At 48.8% G+C, this 17,646-nt stretch overlaps 1 protein-coding gene across 2 annotated transcripts in view; it reads left to right on the top strand.

Annotated features, from left to right (window-relative positions):
• The window catches only part of SAMD11 (sterile alpha motif domain containing 11), a 123,806-nt gene that overhangs the window by 59,983 nt on the left and 46,177 nt on the right, over positions 1-17,646 (top strand). For both annotated transcript variants that reach the window (XM_086476189.1, XM_086476190.1), the window contains exon 5: positions 9,115-9,239. In XM_086476189.1, the coding sequence (XP_086332315.1) occupies positions 9,115-9,239 (125 nt within the window). The remainder of the gene's footprint in view (positions 1-9,114; positions 9,240-17,646) is intronic.

Raw genomic sequence — 17,646 nt, forward strand, 5'->3', positions numbered from 1 at the left:
AGGGGCTTGGCCTGGCTAGAATGGGTGCATATGGTATGTGGAAGGAAGTCACTGCAGAGCAAACAGAGCCTGTGGATCTCTTCCCTGAGCCAGGGGTGCTGTTGAAATACCCTCTTGAACTGGACTGGTGTCCGGTGAGGCTGAGAATGAGGAAGGAAGAGGAACCCCATGTGTGTTGCTCAGAGTGCCGTAGGAGGGTCCGTGGGGGCTGCGTGGGCACACACCTGCGCCGAGCTCCACTTCCCCCGCCTGAATCAATGTCCTTGCGTCTTTTCCCCTGCAAGCCCTGACATTCCTCCTTTTGCATATTGGATTTTTTTTTCTTTATTGTAGGGAGGGGCAGAGGGTCAGGACAGTTTTATAGCAACTGTATTGATCAGTAAAATTTAATATAATCTCTGCACTTACTGTGTGATCGTTAAGGGGATGGAGAGCCAGTGAAACATATTTAAAAAGAAATATTTTCCAGTTTTATTTCCTCCCATGCTACTTTTCTGAGTTTCTCTTCTCTTCCGAAGCTGGCATCAATCTCCTACTTTGCATCCCTTCAAAGCCAGTCGTACATTTTTGACTGGGTTTTCCCAGTTTGCCTTTGATTTGATTAAGTATTAGGAAAAGACTGATCCAGTCTGGTCTGGTGCGAGGTTCGTTCAGCGTTTCCTCAGCTAACTGTCTTGCAGTTTCTGGATCTATGCAATTTTGTGTCTACTGAGAATGTCATTCTCTCTTTTTTATCTCAGATCTATCTGGAACTCCCGTTGCTCAAGTACCAGGTTCCCTCTTGGTGTCTAATGCCTCCCACTCGCGCAGTGCCCCTGTGCATCCCCATGTGCACGGAGAACAGGAGCACAAAGTGGTTAACTGACATGCCAGCAAAGTCTGGGCAGAAAATTGGAGCAGCAAAATGACAGCTTGAGTTTCAAACTTGTGCTAAATCTATTAACGACTGGAGCACCCTTTTTTGGGTGCTGCTGAGCGGTGCTGCACCACAGGGGAAACACCTCCTCTGCAGAGTGACCTGCACTTTTTTTTTTATGCCTGATGTCAAGCACTGAAAGGTTACTGTATGCGATCTTGCAGCTCACAGCACGGGCAGAGCAAACCCTGTCTGTCAGCAGGATGGACAATCTCGAAGAGACACCCAGGGCTCATTCTGGGTCACCCTGTGAGGAGGATGGGGCATGGCATTTGTCGTGAGGTTACTGTTCCTGTTGCCTCCTTATTTTGGAGAGGGCTGCAGCAAACGGGGAGGCAGGCACTGTTGAAAATGATTTAAATTTTGACCAAATTTTCTCTTTCCCATCTCCCTCCCCCTTTTTGCAATCTCTCTTTGCAGTCACTTTGAGCAGTGTGTTGCGAGAGTCACCAGACCCCGCGGGCGCCTGGCTGCCTCTGCTAGATGCAGACATTCTGACACTGATTTATATTTTGGTTAATTGTCTCCATCCATTAGTCTCCTCATCCTTCTCCTTGTTAAAGATGCAGTTGCTGCTAATGTCTGTAAATGAAACACATTTAGAAGGCATTGCTCCCAGTCTGAATCCGGCTTGGGTTAACAATCGCTGGAAGCTGCCACCTCCTGAGGATCTGGAGGTTGGTTTGTCTCCCCTCGGGTGCCCTACAGGGGCAGGGCAGCCCAGGCCTTTGTCAGCACCTCTCTGCTTACCCTCACTCACGGGGCCAAGAACCAAAGGGGCCAAGAGGCTGAGGTGTCTGTCCCCATGTCTGGTCCCCTCTCTAAGTCACTGCGTGGTGAACGTGCTGGCAGGCCTGGCTCCAGAACCGGGCTGGGAGGATGGCTTTCAGCGAATGTAAGGGACTGGTTTGCTGGGGCCATTTGAGGTTGAGGGGAGGTGACTGGAGTGAGGGTCCAAATGGTGCTCCACGTGAGGACCAGGGGACAAGACAGGACCAGAAGGGGTCTTGGAGCAATAGCTGCTGGCTTCAAACACTGCCGGTTGGAGGCTTATGGTACAGAAGTTGCTGAAAAAATATTCTTCTTCCCACAAGTCAGTCACACAGGATTGCTGCGTGTCTGGTTACCACAGCCGCCCTGAAAGGGCTTGCTCCTAACTCATTCATACGTCCCAAGGGACGGCCACAATTGGCAAACCTGACAGTTCAGTGGCAGTCCCTGTGATAGACTTCTCCTTCCTTGAGCACAGCTCATTAGCTAGACTAGACGACGTTGCTCGTGCAACGTCTGCCAGAAACGATAGTACTGCTGGGTTAGCCATTGTCCTGCAGGTGCTTCTCTGCGGGCTCCACAGATGAGTCAATGGATTACTGGGGCATCTTGTCCCAAACAGACACCTTCTGTCTGGGTGACGTTGCCACCAGTTGTTGATGTGGCTGTCTCTCCCCTTGAGTGCCTTTTCCTGTAAGCGGTGCAGCTATCAAATGACCACTGGTGGACCATTATGTTGCCATTACAGAAAGTCTCATCAGAACAACCAGCTTTGGGGGAGACAGAGGACCAGTTAGTTCCATTAAACATAGACAATGCAGCAATCAAAGCATTCGTAGAGAACATTAGCAACATGGGGTTTTTTCCTCCAGTGGTAATTTTTGCAGCCATTAGTTATTCGTACGTCTCGTTGCTGCTTTGCAGAGCAGGCTCCTTGTATCAGAGCGTTGGGATGTGACAGGGAGTTTTAGACTATGAGCACTGATCTGTATCTGAGCTGCACAGTTACCCATGTTGTCCAGGCCGTACTCCCAGAGTCCCGCACCAATGCTCATTGGGTTTGGGGGTGAGGTTTTAGGAGGAGAAAGACGTCTTTTGTTATTTCCCAGACCTAGCGTGGAACCTGCAGCATATGCCTCTTACGCTGTGCTCCCCTGCAGTTCTCTTCTGTTGCCAGTGTAACAGGTGAAGTGTACAGTGTTTTCAGAAATACCCTCCAAGGTCAGGTGGCCATTTCGTTAGAGAGCAGCTTTCATTTCATGTTATATCTGGGTAAAGGAGCCGTTTGGACTTGGCCTTTAAAGCTTTGTGGTTGCTGCTTCAGCATGCATGGCCTGAGTTGTGGTGCGCTAGTCAGCTGCTCAGTTGCCTGTGGCTTAGGCAAAACCTTTATCACAGCTTTCCTGCATTCCTGGTAAATGGATCTGTTGCTCCTGTGCCCTCTCTTCATTAGGATTTGAAAATTGCCCAAGCCATAATAATAACCAGCCACTTCTCTGACTGTTGCTTTTGGCAGCAAGACAGAGCCTAGTGGCAGAATGGGAATCCTGTTGGATGGAAAGAGCTCACAGAAGCCTAGGACGTTCTTTTCAGTGGATAAACGGGCAAGGAAAAGGCAGGATAGATGCGTGGCATGTTTGGTGGGATGGTTACTTCTCTGATGCCACGTGGAGGGCAATAATAAACAAGAACACGTCACCACTGCCAGCTTTACTCCTTGTTAAAGTGTCTCCCTTATGAGGCCAGGTTCATTACAACGTCTGTGCCACTTGCAGCAGTTCTCAAAGCTACAGAGTTGACCTTGAGGGAAGTCTCCAGGTAGTACCTGCTGTCAGCTAGCTGCTACCTTTCCCATATTTCTTAGTAGGAGGGACATCTTTGTGAAGATGGGATCTCACTCCTTTGTCAGCAGTCATCACGCACTTCTTTGCCACCTGAATTCCTCATCTTCTTTTGACATTCCGTTCCTCTCCACAGCTGCTAAGGATGATGTTGGCGAAAGAGGACGATGGATTCAAGTAGAGAATGAGCCACAGCACATCAGCTGTAATTGAAAGCAACAACAGGAGTTTATCTTTACTAGACATGTTTAGATTCACCGTTCAGATACAGGACAGGGCGAATTTTAGCGTTCTGGATTGAGGTTAAATGTGTATTGGATTTGAAGTTCAGACTCCAAAATCTTGTAGTGCTGCAAGTTCTCTTCTAAAACTTTGCCCACCAAAATAGCACAAATACCTGAAAAACATGTCTTGTGATCAGAGCTTCGATCACCCTGAGCCAGATACCAGAAGAAAGGTCTTACGAGACCGTCACTTCCCAGTTTGAAAGCCGGTCTGGATGTGGCCAACCAGCCACAAGCCCTCTGGAATCCCTGACAGCGAGTACTCTGTTTTCTACCCTTCATTTTACCGCAAGAGCAAAACTTGCTGCTTTGAGACTGAAGTGCCCAGACAGTCATGCCTCAGAGCGTGTTCCCCCGCTGCTTGGAAGCATACCTGTATTACTGCGGGTCCCCAAACCATTAATTACCAAAACCCATGCAAACTGAATGTTGCCATGGCAACCTGCAGCCCTACAGAAGGCTATTTGTCTCCTCCTTGACCTTTCAGGAGATCTGTATCTTGCTCGAGCCCCCTTCTCTAATCCGGTTTTTAAAATATAATATTATGCTACTGGAAGGGATCAGACCTTTAATCTGATTGTGTGTGCATGTGTCAGTGCATGGATGGGGGCGTGCCTGCATTAACAGGCACCCAGCAGCGGCTCAGAGGCGAGACAAAGGAAAAGCGGAGCGTGACTCTGCCCTGCTGGGGCTGCAAGTGAGCACCTGGCGGGAATTACTGGCTTCAGCACATGGAGCGGGGAATCCTCTACATGGGAAGGACCAGCCCTCTCCAGTCCCCTGCATGCAGGCTCTTCCCACTGAGGTCATGCAAGAATTGGGCTTTTGCTGAGGAGGACTTCAGAGGGGATGCTGTCACACCCCTTTCAGTTTCCCTTCCCTAGGTCCCTGCCTTCGGTTGCGTTAGTCACTGTGCCAGACCAAGCAGCCAAGTTTTGGGCGTTGTTACACGTATGTTGGTATCCCCCAAAGTGCCTGTTCTGGGTCGTGACCTGAGGTCCTGCAAGCTGGATATGCTTTTGCCTCAGAAGAATCCCTTCCGAGGGAGGGATCTTTAATCCTGCATCGGCTCTGCCCGCTGCAGCCCATGAGTTTGTTGCCTGTTCTGTATGTGACAGGATTACTGTGAGCGAGTTAGGCGGTGTGTAAACCCGGAGGAACAAACCGCTTTTTTCCTCGAGAGACTTGCTGTCCTTTGAAAACACTGTCCTCTGTCGTGAACGAGTTGAACACACGGAGAATACCCCGTAACCTGGGCGGCAGGAGGGGGTCTCGTTTCGGTGCTGTGCCTCTTGTCCACGTTGTGCTTTGCCAGAGCCAGCCTCCCAGCCCTGGCTGCGAGATGGGCTTCGGGAGGTGCTGGGCTGGGCATCTTCCGCAGGATAGAGGCACAAAATTCCGGAGCCGACAGTTGGGAGTGAAGAATGAGGAATAGGACCGAGGAATCGGGAACCAGTGAGGCAGAGGGAATTGCTTGAAACACACGGGGCAGAGGGCCAGCATGGGCCGGCGCTGCCCTGCGCAGGTGCGGGCATGTGCCGAGCGCAGGTGCTGCCCGTTGTGCAGAGCTGCGGGGGCGGTGCTGGGCCAGGGGCTGCTCTGCCCCGGGGAGCACAGCGCGCAGGGCCCCCTTTGCCTTCGGGGGAAGGTGGGTGGTTGGTCGGATTTTTCAGATAGCTGTTTTCCGCGGAGAAGCGTGCTCGGCTGTTTCTAGGATTTTGATGGCAAACGGACAAGGGCTGAGGTAGGTTTTCCCCCCGCTGTGCGTTGTAGGGCTGGTTTCAGCGATGGTGGTTTGGTTGAGGTGTTCCCCTCCGGGCTCGGGGGGGTAGCAGGAGGGTCTGGGCAGGACTGAGTTGTGAAGGAGTTTGGCCAGACTGGAGTTCTAACTGATGTTCGGCAGCTTTTGGTATGTGGCCCAAGGAGATCTCCCGAAGCCTGTGGTAGTGCCGTATCTTTTGTCCTCCTGCTGGGAGGAGACGGTGGTTTCAGGGCTGGGAGGGCAGTTGCAGTGCTGCGGTTCCAGTGAGTGTGCAGAAAGAGGTAATTTCTGAAAATTGCTGTAGCTGGTCAGGGCCTTTCTTCCTCCCTAAAGCATTGAGTAATTGGTGGAGTACCTGAAGAACTGAGACTCAGTTGAAAGTTAACTTTCACTACCTTTATTAAATGGCATTGGGATGAAAGCAGTTGGACTTTGCTCTCTGGAGGTTCAGGAGGGTCTCTTGTAAAATTATGTTTATTTGCTGTCTCGTGCAGCCCTGGGTAAGGTGGAGGGGGCAGAGTTGTGAGCAGCAGAACCAAAGCTGGTCTTTTATTCGATTGATTCAACATAGTGGTGGAAAGTCCTTTGTGGTCTAAGCAGAGCCTTACACAAGTGTGTCCCCATCAGAGAGGCCACACAATCACTGGAGCCCGATAGCAGCTGTGTGGAGCTGTGTTTGCTGGGGCCAGCTTGGCCTACGGTATTTTAAAAACATACTTCAAGTCTTCACCTACACAGGAAAGTGTTTCCATTTTTCATGAGAAGCTCTGGTTACCATTCACTCTCTTTTCTCGTGCTAAGACTGAGCCCCAGCTATAAGCTGCCTCCCGTTGTGCCAGGGGTAGAACAAGCCCAGAACAAAACGGCAGTCTCTGCTTCAAACCTCCCATCCCCTAAGACAAAAGGAACAACTCCTGGGGACAGTTGGATGTGCTAAAAGCTGTCTCAGCCTGTTTGCCTTCTCTCTAGTCGGTCTTCCCTTTCCTCTCCATGTCAGCGTGGTGTTCAGTTTGCCTTCTGCAAAGGTATTCCAGCGAAGTCACGTTTTCCTGGGATCCTGCCTAATTGCGTGGGTAGACTTGAGTCGAACTCAAAGGCTGTAGAGTGTACCTGTCAGCTCTGGGGTGTCTGCTCCTATGTGGCGTTGTGACTCGCTAATGCACCTTCCCATACCAAGATGATTTTAATTTTAAGGCCATGGAAGATATCCTAAAATCAGACACAAGACTGATGGGGAAGAAAAAGATCATTTCTGGTGTGGTAGTGTTTCCTTCAACGTAAATCTCCTGGTTTTAGTTTTCAGTGGATAGATCACAGTGTTCCGCAGCGTTCTTTGCGTTTTGGAGCATCAAGTCATGTTAAGGAGTTGCTGTGCTCTTTTCTAGGAGGAGAGGTGGTCGCATTTTAGTGGTGGATAAAACAATTCCTTCTCGTAGCTCTCTTAACGTGTTTATGTATCAGAGGTGCTTTGGGCTGGATTGGGATGCAAGACACTCTGCAAATGCAAAGATGTAATTATCCCATTTTTCTCTTCCTACTCCCTGCCTTTCTCCCTCTGCACTTCTGGCTCATCTCCTCCGCCCTTTCCTGAGCATTGTGCTGATGGCAGCGTTTATCTGCATTTGTCCTCTGTCCCTGACATCCAGTTATTGATTGGCATGATTAAAAAGAACTGATAATCACTTCACATTAATCCCATAAATGACTTAAGACACCAAAATGTTTGCATAATGCATCTTAAAGGTGGCAGCTAAAAGAGGATAAGACCCAAAACTGCTTGGCACAGGAGAAATGGGCTTCCCACTCACCTGTGGGCTTGCTTAAGTAATTAGCCTTCTGCTTGCATAAGGAGGAATCTGAACTGGTTTAGCGGAGGAAGCTGCAATGGGTGCTCAAAGGCTTTGAGATCCCAGCATCCTATCTCATTGCTGAGCTAGGGGGTGGGGGGAGCCCGCGGGGGGAGCAGCAGGGAACATGACAGCGGCTGCTGAAACGAGAGTCTGTTTTTGTCTGCTTCATCTTGCGAAAATCTGGAGCCAGACGCCCGCTGAAAGTACCTCTGTCTAAAGACTTTCTGTCATAAACTTATCTGATTAGCAGAGAGCTAGACGACAGATTAGCCCCTGCTTCTGCACTAGGGATGGGCTCTCTGGAGCACTTGAGCAGATCTGCTCCTGGGGCTGGTGCTGATAGCCTGTGGGTGGGGGGGGCAGCGGGTGGGGGGGAGGTAAGGGGGGATGAGAGGGGGATATTTAAAGGAAGATCATTGCTAGGTAATTCTGCAGATAATGCACCCTCCGTGTTGTCCTGCTGGTCCCAGGTGAGGACACTCTGCTCTGCACCAGTGAGTTGGTGGTCATGTGCTGTGTGTCACAGCAGCACAGAGTGGGTGCACTTGTCACGTGAGTAGAGGTTGGGAGGGAGCTGCGGATACGGGAGGGAAGGCGATGTTTCTGATAGGTATGACTTTTTGGAAGTGTCTCTGGTTCTTCTGGCTGTCGTCTTCCGTTTAGGAAGAGGGGAGGAAGAAAAATAGCCACAGTTAGCTTGGGGCAAGCACCTTGTGCTGGAAGGATGGGTGACTTAGCATATACTGCAAACAAACGGCATTCCAGCCTGTCCATTAGTACCATGCCTACGTTTTAGCTTGTTCTTCCTCTTCAGTGTTTGTATATAATTTATTCAGAAATATTTTGCAAGTGGATAGGGGTTTGCAAGCAAAAGCATTTGCCAGCTGAACTGCAGTATGTGTTACAGTGAATGTCTTTTTGTGTTCTCCCTCTCCACAGAAGGAAAACAACAAAAAAAAAAAAAAAGAAAAAAGACTAAACTAGCCTACTTAGCAGCAATCAGATGCAAGGATAACAGGCGAAATAATGCTGAACTGCTCTAATGTATTCTCTTTTCCCAGAAGGAAGAGAGCATTGTTTCAGGATCTGTTAGAGTGAAGAGTTGAAAATTAGTTTTGTAAATAAATCTGTACCCTCAGCTCTGAGTAGTGCTGATGTTGGGGTTCATGGTGGGTTTCTCTTCTAAAAAGAAAAACTATTATTCAAGTAAATAAAGTAGTCTTGTGTTCCAACTGTGATGGAATGGAAAAACTTACTTTTTTAAGAATAGAAGGGTGGCAACTGATAGAAAACTATCAGTTATTTCAGTTCAAGTTTCCTATTAATTCTGGAATAGATCTGCCAATTCCTACACTTTCAGTTTTTCCATCTGAGATGTAAGTTCTGGCCCACGCAAGTTATATCTGGCAAAACTGAAATCAGGAGCTCTGGCAGCTGCGGAGTCCTTTATGGGAAATGAGAGTGCTGGTTGGGAAGTGCTTTGCACTTAGTCTCTGCTCCCCAAAACTCGAGGAGGTTACCTAGGAACCTGATGGGTAGGAGGGGGGAGAACCTTTCTTGAAATGCAGCTATGTCAGGGGCAAACAAAAGAACCTTGTGTGCACACGCACATATGCTCATACACACAAAAATCAATTATGTGGTGGCAAATAGGATTTCCTTAACTTGGTGCTTTTCTGCTCTGTTGCAGCCGTGATAACGACCTTTCCACTATCATCTCCAACCTGCATCAGAGCCGTCAGCTCGTTATGCCAGAGACCCAGAGCCGCTGTGAATTCAAGAGAAGCAGCATCGACGTTGGCTTAGGAGCAGCAGGTAAGCGGCTGGAGCAGGTCCTGCTGGTTTGGGTTTGTTGACTTCCCTCCTCTCCCCTTCACTCCCTCGTTTGTTCATTTTTTCGGCAGCTGTTTTTTCTGTGGCTGTTTGTGTTACACTTTGGAGGGAGCTGTGTGAAGGCTTTTAATATTCTGGCTAAAGATTAACATGGAAAGGATTTCATGGTGATGTTAAAGTCCTTTTGAGCTCTCAGCCCTGCGTTATTCTCAAATCTAGCCGTCTGTGTTCAACTACTGGCAAAGGAGCTTGCGCCAGCAAAGAAGTGAAATGTCCCCAGGGTTAGTGTCAAGCGAAGCAGAAAGGCCTTGCAGAGAGCAGGGTTTGATTTGTAATTTCATTAATCAGAGGTTCCCCGTGCTGCCTCTGTGCTTGCCAACTCCTTTGTGAACACGATTGTTTGGTTTTGTAGCGCTACCTGGCTTTTTTTTGGGAAATTCACCTGGTTTCAACTTAACCTGGTGAAACCAGATCCTGCACCGTGCCTCTCTGGATGTCAATAAGGGAGCTATGGGCAAGGATGCTTTGGTGGTAGATGTGCACAGGTCAGCAAGTGAGGCACTGGTAATAAACTAGAGATCTGCTTGTTGTTCGCAGAATCTACGATCTGCTTTTGATTAGAAATAAAAGTCAAGGAAAAGCCGGGAGTTAACGCTAGGTTTTGCGTTGGATGATCCCTGTCCTTCCAAATCAGAATTGGATCGCTCCGTGTATGATAATGCGGGCCTTTGCTGAAAATCTGCATGTTTGTGGTTTTGCTCGTGTTTTCTTGTAAGTCATTCTGTTGACTGTGTAACTTAAGCCTGGATCTGAAGGAAACACCACATCTGATACACTTTGGGAATGTCTTTGGAGGATATTCAGTAACATGACAGGTACCTGCTTTGCCTTTTGCATGAGGCTTGACCCCTTTCCAGAAAGGTTCCTCCTGCCTGCAGTGAAATTTATACTGGTGTGACTGCTCTTGCAGTAAAGTGTTCCGTCCCATACGTGTATTGTGCTGAACGAGGGGGTTTGTGACATGTCTGTGAAGCAGCCATGGGCAGCTCCCAGACTTTGCTTCCGCAGCTGAATCTCCATGGTCTCTTCCTTAACCAATCTCCACAGCCCCTTTTCCCACACAGCTCTAAGAGCCAAACTGGCCAGAGAGATACGTTTTTCTGTATGACCTTGCTTGGATCTCTATGTCTCAGTTGACCCTGTATGTTAAACTGGTTTTTAATATTGTTTGCTTTACAGAGAAACTGCTGGGCTTTATCAGCGTTGCTGAAATTCTTTGAGATCCATAGTGCTGCAGATGTGCAAAGGGTACTTTTCATTCCCGTCAGTGTTAAGCAGTAGAAAAGATTAGTTGTAGAAGTCCTCATTCTTGTTAGACTTTATGTTTGAGGTTCTCTGGTTAGCTTCTTAACCGTAAGAAACAGTGAGAAATACAAGACATAGGCACTGCACACGTGTTGCAGCAGTGAGGACAGCAGTGCTCGGCTGTGACCACAGCGAAGAAGAGGGCTCATTCGCCCAAGAGGCCAACCAAGCAAGTGACAGAGCTTTTCAGGACATGACAGAGCTTTTCAGGACGTGATAGATTTGATGTGTGTAACTAGAGTTGACCAGCAAAAGAGTGGTGGTGGGGAAATGAGGTATCTAAAGGGAGAGGGGCGTTGTCACATCTCCACAGGGACTGTTCAACTCTGATTTTTCCCCGCTGTCTGGAGCCGGCCCGCTCTACACACTTGTTTGATTAAGGGAAGACTCATTTGCCAAAGTCTACGCAGAACCTGCCAGCTCTGACTTTAGAGCATGTGCTGAACTGGTTCCTATGTCACCACCTCCCGGGCCTGCAAGTCAAGGGAACGCAAAAAAAATGTGCTGGGATTTGTAGCTGATGCCGATTATTTGGTTTATGTCCTGGTTCTGTTTGTTTTTACTGGCAGGGTTGGAAGGGGAGAATGGTACAACTGTATGCCACATAGACAATTTTAAGAGAGTTAGTGTTGGGGTTAATCTAAAAGACTGGCTGTTGTTTAAACCACTTAGTTACGACAATAAGCGAAAAAGAAATGTGCCCCCAGTTGTCTCTGTTTGCATTGTGTGCCTTTGAGAACAATACTGTGCCTTTGGTGGTGAGAATCTCGCCCTCAAAAAGGCATTTGGAGATGGACAATGCCGAATAAATGATGTGAATGCCGATCCCGCATCACTCGTGACCGTAAGCTGCAGTGCTCTCCGAGTAAGTTGGAATCTGCTGCTGGAATGTTTTCTGTTGCTGGTTTAGCGTTGAGGGTTTGAAGGTAAGCACACAGTCCCAGTGTGAGGCTGAACGCTCTGGAGCCGGCTCTGCAGCTCCCACTGCAAATTCTACACGTGCAGGAGGGGTGAGAATGGCTAGAACAGGATTCAGCAGCGTATGTGGCTCCTTGGCTGTGGCTGAGGCTAAGGAGAGGACTGAGAACAAGGGTAGCAGAAATGGAAGAGATTTGCTTATTGCAGGGCCTGTGGGGTTAAGAAAAGGGTTGAAGTTAGCGGGGTTGGTTTGTTTATGATGAATTGTGTGAGGGAGTTCCTTGGCTTATAGTTAAAACCAGTATTAGAGGCAGTGCTATAGTTTGGAACAACATGGACTTGAAAATTAGAAGTATTACTGGATCTTTAATCATCTTTGGAATGCAGAAAGGGGCAGAAAGTAATGGAAAATAACGGTGTATGGTTAGTTTTGGGGCTTTTATGAGTTCTGGGAGATGGGTGAGACTAGAGTCAGGGTTCAAGCTAGAGCTGGGCTGATGTTCGGGTCACAAGAGTCTGAAGAGTCCGATGTGTTGCTGGAACATATAAGGCCTTTAGTTGGAAAAGCCGCACTGATACCAATATCCTTGGAAGGCTTATGGCTCATTTTGAAGTGAAAACAGGTCGCTTGATGTCAATGGTGGTGGTTACGTTTGGGAATAGGGAGGCTGAAGAGCTTAGTTTGGGACAACAGAAGCTGAAAGACTTAGAAAGTAACTGGGTCCTGAAACACTCAGTGTTTGATCCTGAGTGGAAAAGGATTTAATAACCCACCTCAGTGGGTTATTAAATAATAACCCACCTCAGTGGTGGGCACTAGCCATTTGGAACAATAAGCCTGGAGGAGGTGCAGTCTTAGGGTTTGGGATAGCTGAGACAAACGAAGTCACTGTATTTGGGTTCATGTGAGGCCCAAAGAGCTAGGAGGAGTCTGCAGTCATCAAAACCAAATGGCTGTGCTATCTGTTGCATCACTTCGGTGTGATTGAGACCAGTATAGTGATCGTGGTGCGTTGGTAAGTTTAGCATCTACAGAAACCTGGGCTAGCGACTCCGAGAGCTTCAGTGCTTTGAAAATACACTTACCATAAAAAATGGAAAGACCATTATTGCTAGACTACGGCGATAAAGGGGAAAGGGAGGTAGTTACGTTGCCAGCAAGTAAAGGTTAATCAGAAATGTTGGACAAGGTGCATAAGGCCTTCCACCAGTTTTTGAGTACCTTGTGGAGGTGCGTGAGTCAGCCGAGACACACAAAGGCAAACTGGCCCAAGATCGTAAAGTAAATGATGACTGAATAGCAGAGCTCAGTTTCCTGCCTTGTCCTCCCTAACTTCTCTGCTAGACCTCTATGTTGTTGTTCCGCTGTGGCAATATGGGATAGATGTGGATTACAGCTTACTTCTAGAGATTCAGCACAGGAGAGATTTGGGGGTGGTGTTCCCCCCTGCTAGCGTGCGTACTGAAGCAAGGCATCCAGCTAAGAATAGCTGACAGCTTAACTCATGTTTGAGGTGTCCCCTGACACTGGGCCTTCAAGGGAAATAAAGAATACCAACAGCAAAAATCTACAAAAACCCTCCGAAAATCTGCTCCGGCCAATGCTTCCCAGTAAGACATCTGGAGACCCGGAACTGGCAGGGGTAACTGAGGCTTTTGCAGCGGCAGCAGAAGTAGGTGGCCGAGAGGCGTGTACTGATAAAATCTAATTGCCCTATCGATTGGCTTCGGAGCCACCGTCGGCTGTGGTAATGATTGAGATATTCTTATGTGTCTGATGCGTGTTAGCTGGATCTCGCGGCTCTGGGCCCACTGGGGACCGTAAGGCATTACAGAGATCTCTTAATCACGGAGCAAACGCGCGTGCGTTGGGCCTGCTCTGCGGCACTACAGATTTGCTTCTTATTGCCATCGAGGGACTTGGATTTCCTTAGGTCCCAGGGGACCTGGGTTTTGGGAAGAGCTGCCTGGTTCGTAACTCTGAATTCTGAACTGGCTGAGGAAGTCCATCTCGCTGGTTTAGGACTTTACCCATCTGTGCCCCCTCACGCTATTCTTCCTTCCTTCTCATCTGGCTTTGACTGTTGGCAGCATCGTGTCCTCAGACTTTTAAGAACAGTAAACTTCTGCTTTTTCTGCCTCTCTTTGTGACTGGGAGTGGAGGTGCTTGCGCTTGCAAAATAGAGAGCGCTGATTTCTGCAGTCCGGTTCACCAGATGGTTGGGCAAACTTCAGCTGTGCAAGTGTTCGTTGTTTCCAGCACAGGTTGAAAGAGCAGTAAATTCTTGTGGAGGATCAGAGGACATCGTGTAGAGGAAGAGCACTTGCCTATCTGCCATCTCTGTTGCTCTTCATTGATCAAAATGATATCCAGCTCCTCTTTTGAAGTCTAGGTTATGGCTACACTGGGCATATATCCAGCTCCTACTTCTCTGTGCAGTATTGGACCTTTTTTTTTTTAGACCTGGGACCAGCTGGTTCAGCTGCTGAGAGGTAAGGTTGGCTCTTGGGCAAAGAGTTACTGTCCTTTGCAGGGAAGAGAGGTGAGCTACTTCACCCGAGCGCTGACAGTCTGCAGGACTGCAGCTGGGGGAACGTAGGTAGGGCCTATCTGGAAAACCAAGCTTTGCCGATGCCCAGAGCTCTCAGACCTAGGGAACACGAATGGCCTCTCCTCTCTTGACCCTGCAGACTTGATTTTTCTGCTGTGTCCTTCTCTTCTGGTGGTGTTTTGCAGTGGAAAATGCTGGAGAATGCTCTCCTTGGTGCTAATTAAATTGCAGTCACGATGGGGATATAATATGCCAAATGGAGGAAGAAAGGAAAAGTACGTGTAACGGGGTCTGTACTTCCTTAGGAGCATACCGAGGCAGCCTGCATTGGTGAGATTCAGTAAGAGGCTTAGCAACATCTGCAAAGGTAGAGCAAGTATGCTCAAATGCCTCGGGGGGGAGTGTGCATGTGGGAGGGGAGGGCAGGCGATGAGCCTAATGAGACTATAAAAGTCGTTTCCAAATGGATCAGATAAAGGCAAGGCAGCAGACAGGGTGCAGCCCTGGCACTACAGAGGGGCTTACCTTGAGAGCGGATGATGGCACAAGGCGCTTTTAATCTTAATTGAGAGAGAGAGACACACACACACACACACAAGGATGAGCAGAGCCAGGGCTGCTCGACAAAGGCACAGTAGCAAAGCTGCTGGTTTGCACATCAAACACGGATTTAGAGCCCCTGTAAGCAGCTAGCGGTGTGTCTGTAAACAAGTCCAATCCCCTCTATCCAGTTTGGCTAATGCAGTCTGCCAGGGCATGCGTGGGGTGGGGGAGGACGGAGGAGGCCTTGCAGGGCTCCATGGCTCGTAGGGAAGGTACAGGTGCCTTCTCCCTTGTGTGTGTGTGTGTGCTTTGCACGCTGCTTTAGGACTTGAACAAGCATTTTGTGATAGAGTCCTGGTCCCGAGGCTCTAAATAATTTCTCTCCTGCAAAAATCCTGTTAATTTCTCCTCTTTCTCTCCTCAAATACCCTCTGTTCTGCAGTGCCAGATTTCATGACTTTCCAGTTGCAGTAGGACTATTTGCATGGATAGAAGTGGAGGAATCAGGCTCACTGATGCTAGAGGAAGGTGGGTAGATCTTCCCTCTCTTCCTTCTGCCCCTTGTAATTAGAGGGAATTGGCTTGAATATTGTCTGAGAGAGGGCGCTTGGTGGAGACATGACCAAATACCAGGTCTCGCTCTGAGCAGCGAGCAGTTCGCTGTGGTTCTGCATATAATAATTCAGACTGCACATGGGGTAAAGATCCCTTCCCCAGTGAAGAGAGGCTGCTTTGGCTGTGGTGGGGGAAGCAGCAGGTGGCCAGCTTTCCAATGTTGCAGAGCTCCCAGAAAGCATGGGCTTGTTCTAGGGCTTGTTGGTCAATGTGATGGAGATGACAAACCCTGAGAGCCTTGGCCTCAGGGAAGTGGCGCCCTCAGTGACCGGTATAGTTGTGTGTTAACATGCAACGATTCCTGTGGGAATCCCATGTGATGGGGAGAACGTGACGTCTGTGTCCCTTGAAGAGTCCCCCTCCTGCTCCGTTGGAGGCCATGTACACTTGGTCCTTCTGCAGTCCTGGAAAAGCAGTGTTCGTCTGCGTGTCTCAAAAACATCATGAAAAAGAGAGATCTCTTCTTCTCTCTGCGAGGTCATTTGTTCTTCTGTGTTAATGCTCCTGTCTCATCTTTCCACTTGATGCTCAGTTGGCTAAGCAAGGGAGAAGTTTCAGGAGCGAGCTGTAAACAGATTCACATTTAAGAATTGGTCTTGGAATTTTTATTGACAAGGCAGTGCTTGCAGCTCGCACACATGGATCCGTAGCTGATCAAACTAGTTGTCTCGCTTTCTTTGGCCCTATCCCTGAACTCTGTGTGCCTGCCATGGAGGGCTTTCCAATGACTTCATTTGGCTTTGCACTGAGACAAGAGCTTTCATCTGCTAAGGAGGAATTAATATTGGGGGTGAAAAAGAATTGGGATCAGGGATGTTATAGCTAATGGTTAGAGACAGAATCACAGTGAATGGCTGTTTTCTGAGCGTGTGATAATGAGCTAGGATGCAGGCATGTTTTCATTTAACAAAGCCAAACAACAACAAAAAAAGCAGAAGCCTTTATTGAATTGCTGCCTTAAATTGAGCAGAAAATCAGCACCAAATGAGCATCTAGGAGTTGGAAGCCCAGCCACCTTCGTTTACGTGTTTTACCATGAAGGACAGCGTTTACGTAGGCGACATGAGGGTCTAGGTTCTGTCAATGCCGTTCATCCCCTTGGCTTGGATCTGGAGGACTGTCCTTTCTTTGTGCTCTATTGAAGTTCTTTTTTTATTTGTTCTGAAGCCTTGCGGGAGTGGGAGGTAACCAGCATCCTTTTGTAATACAAGTGGTGGTCTTGGGAGGTGAAGGAAAAATGGGAAAGCCCAACATGGAAGTATTTCCTTTTTCTGTGCCTTGCAACTGCACTTGCAGCATAGGTTAGTGCGTGGGATTTTGCTGGTGTGTTAAGGTTTTATCCTTGGCTTTGCCTCTGCAGAAGGAGAAGGAGCTGAGGCAGTTTAGTGCCCTCTTCTTGGAGTTCAGTAAACCTTGCTCTTGGCAGGGTTTTGGAACCTGCTCCTGGCAGGAGGGGTCTTGTAGGGTGGCTCTGCAAACCCCATTGGGAAGGTCAGCGATGCCTTTCGAGGTGTATCTCCCTCACCTTTAGGAAAGGAGTGCCAGAGCTGGACAGGGCTCACCGTGGCAGCTTAAGTAGCTTGGCCTCCTGTGTGGCTGGTGTGAGCAGAGCAGGCTGGCCGTAGTCAGGACAATGAGTCCGTGGCTTTCTGGCAGTTGGTTCAGCCCCCAAACTCGCGGCCAGTTGCGGCTTTGAAACTGAAATAAACACTGACACTTTCTTCCTTTCCTTGCAGCTCTAGGAAGAGCAAGATTATCCTGCTTCCAAAAATAACCTTCCCCGCCCCCTGCTTCCACCTCCTTTCCCAGGTGCCTTACAGGCAGCAAGTAAAGAGCTGAAAACAAATCACTGGTGTGGTGACATCTCGCTGCTGTTATATATAGAAATCCAGTACAGGTTGTAGTGTGGCACCTGACTTGTCCACTCTTGCTTGCTGCTGGGTGGAAGTGCAGGGAGAGGAGGCAGTGAGGCTGCTCCTGACCCTGCCCCAACTCAAGCTGCTCCTTCCGAGCCAGGGTTTTGACGCTGTTCCTGCTCCAGTGCCTGTGTGTATCTCTGTGTCATCAGGTTTGGATGCTGTGGCTTTAGTCCTGCAAAGCCTAGCCTTCTGCTCTTGCTGCACAGCACGGGTAACGCTGTCTCCTCCCCCAAGCTCCCCATAGCTGTGTGTCTGGAAAGCCTGTGTGGTGATCAGATGCCTGGGTAGCAGGCATTGAGCTGCTCCTTGTTTCTCTGAAGCCATCAGCAGGTTGCTCTACAGCTCACAGCTCCGTGAGGTGAAAGTGAGGGAGCAGTCCTGCTGAAGGGAAAGGGCTGCAGGGCTGTGCATGGGGGGAGAGATGTGCTGGAGGAGACAACGTGGAAGTGTTGACCCAGCCTTTTGGATTGATAGACT

Source organism: Leptosomus discolor, chromosome 20 (assembly GCF_034619465.1).
Source record: "Leptosomus discolor isolate bLepDis1 chromosome 20, bLepDis1.hap2, whole genome shotgun sequence".
Lineage (NCBI taxonomy): Eukaryota > Metazoa > Chordata > Aves > Leptosomiformes > Leptosomidae > Leptosomus > Leptosomus discolor.